Source organism: Lygodium microphyllum, chromosome 8 (assembly GCF_053477565.2).
Source record: "Lygodium microphyllum isolate KBCC chromosome 8, Lygodium_microphyllum_v1.1.10, whole genome shotgun sequence".
Lineage (NCBI taxonomy): Eukaryota > Viridiplantae > Streptophyta > Polypodiopsida > Schizaeales > Lygodiaceae > Lygodium > Lygodium microphyllum.
This window is the reverse complement of record NC_141142.1, coordinates 32,116,129-32,124,808: the sequence shown is the minus strand read 5'-3', so window position 1 is coordinate 32,124,808 and position 8,680 is coordinate 32,116,129. Positions and strand designations below refer to the sequence as shown.

General features: G+C 39.7%; 1 protein-coding gene across 2 annotated transcripts; it reads right to left on the bottom strand.

Moving 5' to 3' along the window:
- Window positions 1-2,102: 2,102 nt before the first annotated feature.
- Window positions 2,103-5,206, bottom strand: LOC148032123 (non-specific phospholipase C1-like). 2 transcript variants are annotated; one of them, XM_087682751.1, is made up of 5 exons: window positions 5,066-5,206; window positions 4,736-4,990; window positions 3,488-4,633; window positions 3,149-3,322; window positions 2,103-2,701 (listed from the first exon to the last, which is right to left on the bottom strand). In XM_087682751.1, coding segments are annotated over exons 2-5 (1,635 nt in total). In that variant the 5' UTR covers window positions 4,737-4,990; window positions 5,066-5,206; the 3' UTR covers window positions 2,103-2,387. The 2 variants fall into 2 exon arrangements, with proteins under 2 accessions (XP_087538877.1, XP_087538878.1); XM_087682752.1 differs by having other exon boundaries at window positions 5,086-5,199.
- Window positions 5,207-8,680: the final 3,474 nt, after the last annotated feature.

The window sequence follows — 8,680 nt, the reverse complement described above, 5'->3', positions numbered from 1 at the left end:
AAGCTCTGCATGGGTTGAAGATGCTTCTTTCTACTTCAAAGACAAGATCAAGAACTTGTATTTTCCTCTCAAAATATCACCAAACTAGTCTATTGGGATTTATAACATATAGATTGCATCTTTATTATCCTCCAAGTTTAAGAACAACACTCTAGTATCTTTAATGTGTTTTGTGCTTGCCAAGTAAATCCAACTCTCTTGGTTAGCCTTCATTAGTATTGAGAACAAACACCTCTACTTAGTCCTAATGTATTAATTCCTTTATTGTTGTCATGCTAATTTTATTCTCAAATAGACTTGCTAATATTTTGCATGAAAAACTAAGAGTTTACTTGATTAATGATTCACATTGAGTTGATTTTTTTTTAATTTCGTAAAGAAACAAAAAATATCAAGGCTACATCCACATCTACTTCAAAAGGCTACATCCACATCTGCTTCAAAAGGCTACATCCACATCTGCTACAAAAGGCTATCAAAATATCAAGACTACATCCACATCTACTACAAAAAGGCTATCAAAATATCAAGACTACATCCACATCTACTACAAAAGGCTATCAAAATAACTAATAACTTGAAGCTAAAAATCAAAATAAATTCAACAACGATTGTCTTACAAGCTAGAAGAAATAGTTGCACCTCAATTGCAACTTTTAAGTTTGTTGTTGTACTTTGGGTACATCTGAGAGAAATTGAGCTTATAAAAACGACACAAAAGGACCATAAGATGTGGGTGGTGGGACAATTTAAGTCTCCTTAACCTAGTCACAATCAATTACACTCACATACATATAATGTGTGTGTGTGTGTGGGGGGGGGGGGGGGGGGAGAGAGAGAGAGAGAGTTCTAGGAGGGAAGTTGAAATGTATGTGTGCACGTGTGCATGCGTGTGTGCGTGCATGTGTGGAGCAAGAGAGCTCTAGGAGGAAAGTTGAAATGTGTGTGTGTGTGTGTGTGTGTGTGTGTGTGTGTGTGTGTGTGTGTGTGTGTGTGTGTGTGTGTGTGTGTGTGTGTGTGTGTGTGTGTGTGTGTGTGTGTGTGTGTGTGTGTGTGTGTGTGTGTGTGTGTGTGTGTGTGTGTGTGTGTGTGTGTGTGTGTGTGTGTGTGTGTGTGTGTGTGTGTGTGTGTGTGTGTGTGTGTGTGTGTGTGTGTGTGTGTGTGTGTGTGTGTGTGTGTGTGTGTGTGTGTGTGTGTGTGTGTGTGTGTGTGTGTGTGTGTGTGTGTGTGTGTGTGTGTGTGTGTGTGTGTGTGTGTGTGTGTGTGTGTGTGTGTGTGTGTGTGTGTGTGTGTGTGTGTGTGTGTGTGTGTGTGTGTGTGTGTGTGTGTGTGTGTGTGTGTGTGTGTGTGTGTGTGTGTGTGTGTGTGTGTGTGTGTGTGTGTGTGTGTGTGTGTGTGTGTGTGTGTGTGTGTGTGTGTGTGTGTGTGTGTGTGTGTGTGTGTGTGTGTGTGTGTGTGTGTGTGTGTGTGTGTGTGTGTGTGTGTGTGTGTGTGTGTGTGTGTGTGTGTGTGTGTGTGTGTGTGTGTGTGTGTGTGTGTGTGTGTGTGTGTGTGTGTGTGTGTGTGTGTGTGTGTGTGTGTGTGTGTGTGTGTGTGTGTGTGTGTGTGTGTGTGTGTGTGTGTGTGTGTGTGTGTGTGTGTGTGTGTGTGTGTGTGTGTGTGTGTGTGTGTGTGTGTGTGTGTGTGTGTGTGTGTGTGTGTGTGTGTGTGTGTGTGTGTGTGTGAAGAGAGCTCTAGGAGGGGAGTTGAAATGTATGAGAGGAGTTATGGATTTATTACCTAATGGAAAGATTGGATGGTATGATGGAGGAAAGCAGAAGGTCACTCTCAATGAAAAGTGAAAAGTTTATTCCTAGATAGAGAAAAAATGCTTTAAAGAAAAGAGGAGAGAACTTATACAAGACTAGAAAAATGTGAAAGACATTGATACAATGTTTGTAATCTTAATATGTCCCATGATCTACGTGTCCTCATGGTACCTTTCTCTACCTACTATCATGCGTATAAACATTATTAATATCACCTCACACATATCGAGAGAGTGCTTTGGCCTTAAAAGTTTCTTTTTGAAAATGTTTCTTATAGGGGTAGCCCTTACAACTCAAACAAGTGTATTCTTATAGATAGAGACATATTTTTGTGTGCACTATTACTCTAAATTTGCTTTACATAAGTTTTAGTTTGATCTCGAGAAATTTAGTAATTTTTTAAAAATATTGTTTTTATGATGGGGAAGGTCTCTATAGTTTTCTCAAAGTTGAATCAACCCATCACTCAAGTTGCTAATACAAACACAATCTTTTCTTACAAAAGTGCTTATTGCATTATTAAAGAAAGAATGGGTGTTAATTTGCTGAATATTAGGTGACAATGCATCATAAGTATGATCAACATTGTTCAACATGATAACTTGACTTCTCATTTGGTGTACTAGATGCCTTGACACAAATGATTGATGAAATGTCAACTCCATCTTCCTTTGCTGTATGGCAAATATCCATATAGGATTGCCATGCACTTTCCACATATATGGCAGCTTCCTTTACACTCATTCCTTTTACGACATCAACTCTTTCATCACCTTTCAAGTGTGTAGCTAAGAGAACTAGTTCCTCTTGGAATTCTGACAAGTTTGATGCCCGCTCATCACCCTCAAAAGCAACAATTCCTGAATCATCGTGTGTCACAGTTGGAAGGGTTTCTGGTCAAAACATGTAATAGTAAGTCAATATGAGCTACTCATATAAACTTAAATAACTAAACATAAGTAAAGTTGTAAAAATTCATTAACAAAATATATATGTACATACATGAGAAAGACTTTTTGGACCTACATCTTTTATATGATAATGGGATGTCTATCTTCCACATCCAAGACTAGTAAACATTGTTCTTTAATGAGAGAGGAATTGGGTATTTTAAAGCTATAATCAAACCCACACAAAAAAACAACTACCCACATGTACAATACGTGTAGGGATAATTAGGGTATTCATCATGAACATACGGTTCCCTACTCTCCTCAATAGAATGGTATTGCCGAACATAAAAACAAGAATAGAGAATAATATTGTCACATGAAAACAAGTGTCCACATGTTATATACGAAGACAATCATATATTGTTACATAATTTAGAAACATGTTACCTGGACAATCTGTTCTTGGGGTACTTCTTGTGATAATATGCTCAAATGTTGCAGCCCATGTATCTCGCTTTGTGAGGAAGTCTGATGAGAGATTAAATAATTTCTTGACTGTGGCTGGGATAGAAGAATGCTCAAATTGGGAGGATGGTGTAGGGCCATTTGGGGTGTGAATGACTACCAAATTAAAACATAAAATTAAGTAATATAATGGAACTTGTAATTTGGTACATTTTCTTATTTAAAAAATGTGTAAACAATATCTCCTTTTTTTTCCTAGAGAAAATTAAGGAGCCAAATGCAACTTAGGTACAAAAATATTAAAGATTTGTGAAGTCTCACCCGTTCCCTTGTCAATCCAAGGGGACACCAGAAATGTTGGCACTCGAACACCCAAGCGATCAAACTTGAAATAGTAGGGCTCTGGTCCATCAATGCCATCAGGGTTTGGAACATTTTCAGTAGGAGTGGGGACATGATCATAAAAGCCTCCATGCTCATCGTAAGTGATGAGTAGTAGCATCTCTTCCCATTGAGGGCTAGCTCTGAGAGTCTCATAAACCTCCTTAATGAATGCTTGCCCTAGGGAAACATCATGGGGTGGATGGTCATCATTGGCAGGAGGGATCTCATGGTTAAAGTAGCGGGGCTCGATGACTACATAGTTGGGGAGGGTGCCCTCTTGGGCATGCTTCTTGAAGGAGAGGTCAAAGGGGTGGAAGTGGGCAAGGTACTTGAGCTGGCGGAGCCTGCGATAGTACAAGGTGGAGGGGAGGCTTTGGAAGTAGATGCCAAAGGAGAGGCCATCAAGGGAGAGGCTATCAAAGATGGTGGCTTGGGGGAGGCCTCGGAGCAACTCTCTATTGAAGGTGGTAGTCATGAGGCCATGGGAGGTGGCAGAGTGGACATATTGCCTGTTGGGCTGGGTGGATGAAGGGACGGAGGCAAACCATCGATCGATGAGCGCATATTCATCAATAAGAGAGGTATAAACGGGCAGCTGCCGGGGTTCGAACCCGGCCATCACGGTCCTCGAGAAGCCCTCGGCTATTGTCTCGGCTTGCCTGGCGAACCCATTCATCGGCGGCGGCCCCCCGGCTGACGTGTCGTCATCCGAGCCAAACACCTGTACCCGCACCGCCTCGAAAGAGTGGCCCGGATCGCCTACCACGTATTTGGCGCCTTTGGAGAAGGGGACTAGGGTGGCGGCTGACGCGGCGCCGCCCGGGCCGTCGATGGGGTTGGACTCGCGGCCCGTGACGCCGTCGATCTCCGGGTGGAGCTCCTTCTGCCAGCCCAGCATGTGGTCGAAGGAGCGATTCTCCATGACGAGGACGACGATGGTTTTGATGGGGCCGGGGATGGCGTGCCGGCCCTCCTCGGCCTTCTTACTCCTCATGATATCACTGTGTCGATGAGCGGTATTCGTCATCTCATCGCTGTGATTGTGATCGTCTGGGTCCTTGTCCGAGGAGGGAATGCAGCCCACTGCAACAACACAGACAGACAGACAGACACAGAGAGAGAGAGAGAGTCAGCCAAATCTACATCGTTGATCATCAGCTCATAAGCTCAATCATGCCTTCTTACTTCTTCTAGCTGTTTCTTCTTCTGGCTTCTTCTTCGTCCTCCTCTTTTGCGTACCGACCCACAGCAACTATTCAAGGAAGGAGCAGGAACAGCATCAGCAGTGCAGGCTCTAGTAGTACACTGCACATAAGAGAAAGGAGAGGAGGAAAGAGTCCACTGCTTATATCAATCGAGGAAGAGCGATTTTGTAGTAGCAAGGCAGCCAGTTATGGCGAGCTCGATGATGAGGTAGGTGCAGAAGTACGAGTGGACATCCTGCATCGCAAGGCAGAGAAGGGAAGTGATGGATGTTAAGAAGCAATTAAAGGGAAATGAAGAGGAAGAACATGCCTTTGGATATCCGAGTCAACCTCGACGTTGGGACACGAAAGAGGGTCGATGGCGTGAGGGGCTGTGCAACGTCTACGTCACCGCTACTACCAACATATCTTAATGTCGCCGATGGACAACTTGCCCCTTCTTTCTCGATCAACCCATCAAAATTTGAATGTGGTAGAGTTTGTGTTGTCGAGATTTATAAAGCTCGAGAAACATATCCAGAATCCAGATATTCACCTTCGACCTTTCTAGTTCTAAGTAGATTATTTTGCCTACCTTAGTCACGTTTGTTCCTTTTGGAGTGCCACTAGGAATTTCATTGTCTAGAAAAGTGGCATGGTGTCGACATCATAACTCACCTTAAAAGTGACAAGTAAAGATATTGTAAATCTAGAATCAAATCGTGGAGGAAACGTGCTTCTCTATAGGAATCCATAATCAATTGAATGAATGAAAGCTCACACATTTTTATTGAAGGAATTTTCCTATCAAAGGTGTCACATATACCTTTGGGCCAACCATAGCGAGCTAGGTTTTATCTCGCGCAAACCTATCCTTATTGTACAATATGATATGGATTCAATATGTTGAATGAGCAATATCCCTTATAGAGGTTTGAGTTGAACACTAGGAAGAGTGGCTCAAGAGTTTACATCTAAGTGCAATATGATCCTCACAAAAAATTTAAAGGTGTAGTCTTATTAAATGCACCTCAGGTTACCTAATGTCTAATAAGATAAGATGCTCATGGAAAAGTAAAACTATTTGTCATCTTATCAAGGACTATTTACCTTGGATGCTTCTACTTGTCATTTCAAATTCTAGTTACATCAACAAAGGCACCCACTCTAGTAACTCAATCCATTGACAATTATTATACCAATTGTCTCATTTGACTATTCAACAATTTCTTTAGATGGTTCAAAAATACATAAATGTTTAGACTTGACAACATATGCATCCCCACATAGTTTTCAACTTGAGCTTTTAAGGCTCAAAGCTATGTTTCACTCTTGAATTGAGTATCCCTACGTTATGACATGAAAACATTTTGTATAATATAGGTAGCTTCATGTTATAACATGAAAGCATTTATATAACTAAGGCAAGTTGATGACATTAGTAGTAAAATGTTTTATCTTTCTACACCTTAATGTGCAATATCTCAAAAATTTTATTACCAAATCTTGTTATAATTCTAGTCATATGAATAATAGATTGAAGGCTAGAACTCATTGCACACTAGGGTAGAGGTTGTCACACCCTAGGATAGTCATTGTTACATAAATACACATGTCATGTGGGTCCATTTCCCTAGATACAACTCGCTTGTATATGTTTTGAGGTATTCTACAAAAAAATTGATTTCAAATTGTAATGATCTCCATTTGCAACAAAAAATTATGCATATTACCAATCTTAATAACCATGTGGGTATGTGAGGTGGGCCAACATTAGCCATGTAAACCCCCACTATTTGAGGCTCACATGCATCCAACTACTCCGAGAATCTAATTGTAAACATAGACATGCAACAATGTGCATTATGCACCTTCCTAGCCCACTTCATTAGTTTTACACCCTTAGACATCCTTTTATAAGTTTCAATGTATGTGTGACAACTCCTTGTACACACCTAAGTACACTTAAGATGCACGGTCATCAAGAATAACTAAGCTTAGGGTCTACAAGGTTTATAATGTAAATGCAAGCATAGGGTGGTGTCTCAATACTACCTAGTGTCTAGGGAAACCAACTATTAGGCTATAAAAATGTAAAAGTCTAAGGTGCCACAATGTTTAATAGCAAATAGATGTATTAATGATAAAATATTTGAGTTACAAAAAGGTATGAGAAGGAACTAAGAAAAATAGGTAAGTATCTTATAAGCCATGACCCCTTCCTTGAAATTACCTAGAGTACTAGCAAAAGACTCCAATATAGTATAACTCTATACTTAATTTTCTCAGCATGACTGTGTGACATCAAAGTTTTCGTAGGTTGTTCTAAGCATTTCTCTTTCCTAATATACAAAATTGTAGCTTTTCCTCCCTATTGTCTCCTTGCCAACGATAGTCTTGTAAAGACATCCCACCATAGTTTTGCTACCAAGCATCCTTCCTAGAATAGACCTTTGGTTCCTCCTCACAGCTATATCTTCCATCTATTCACCCTCTTCTTTTAAGCTTATCCCCCATGAATACACATCCTATCATAACTCTCCACATGAATACCCTATCTTTTAGTGGAAGCTTGACTAACCACATTTTCTTCATAGCCCTTGCCATTTGGAATTCTAAGATCTACAAACCCCAAATCCTCTTTGCTTTTTTAACCTTTTGACTCTTGATTGGAGATGATAAATCTAATAATTTTGTTCTTAAGGCTTCATTCTATATGTTTCCTTGCCATTATCAACATTGCGAGGGTACTATTTCCATTTTGATTATTATTATTGAGAGAAAAAATTGAGCACATGTTGGTAACAAAATCCTAGTGGATTGTATTTTGATTCTTAGAAAGCCCGTGTTCTTCTCCCTTCATCAAAGGGAATTAATCTATTGCTATTGGCAATCCAATTACCCACCTAGCCCACTCCACCCTTGACAAGTGCACCCCCCTTCTATCTAGCTTTTCATGGAATGGAGGAGAAGAGGCCTAGAATCTAAATAGATATTCCTTAGGCTTGAGACTAGCACAATTGTGATCCCATTAAGCTTCATTTGAGATTCATTTCATGGCTTTGAAAGATTAGGCCAAAGGGAGTCTTTGTGAGCATACTCATGAGATTTGGTCTCATGGATGCCCTATCCTCATGGGGTCCTATAAGTCTATAATTTCCATTGAACCAAGTTTGTATAGCTTTGAAAGATTAGGCCAAGGGGAGTCTTTGTGAGCATACTCCTTACATAATCATGAGATTTGGTCTCATGGATGCCATGTCCTCATGGAGCCCCATAACTTGGTAGTTTCCATCTCAAAAATACCTTGTTTTAGGCCTCTTGCCTATAGAACAAGAACTGATTTCACACTAGACCTATAGGTAGCCACTTCTTAGGATTCACTACCACTAAAAAAGGTACTATATTTAGATAAAAAATGATGCATATATCCCCCTTGCTTGTTTAAAGCATGAGTAGGCATTCCTTGTTCTTCTTGAATTTCAAGTTCTTAGAAATTTGAGATACACTAGGTTGTGTTTTACATTATTCGAAAAGCGTATTTTAAGCAAATAATGGATGGGTTTTACATTAGCCCCTAAAATTCAGACATGTTATTCGAGAATAGGTCACCTTTTTTAAAAATTATTAAATAGTGCTTATATTTTGATCTAAAGCTTTTTGATCGAAATATGTTTTGATAAACAAGCTTTCAATCAAAGAGCTTTTTTTATATACTCAAGAAATCTCATGCTCTTATAAGCTTGCAAACACTTACATTTGAGCAACTAGCTTGAATTGACATGAAGCATGCACATTGGAAAATTGAAATTAGATTTAGTATTGTTTGGTTATTCTTGTAGAGGTTTTGATACTATAAGGTAATAGTGATATTAATTAAAATATTCAATTATTTAAAGTAGTTAAATAGTTAAATAGCCAAATCATTAATATAATTAAGTAATTA

Bases quoted from the DNA above. Each gene is read 5' to 3' on its own strand.
- LOC148032123 (XM_087682751.1), bottom strand. The intron at 3,323-3,487 runs GTGAGACTTCAC...TTAATTTGGTAG, and splicing joins TTGGATTGACAAGGGAACGG to TCATTCACACCCCAAATGGC. The intron at 2,702-3,148 runs GTAACATGTTTC...TGTTTTGACCAG, and splicing joins CCCAAGAACAGATTGTCCAG to AAACCCTTCCAACTGTGACA.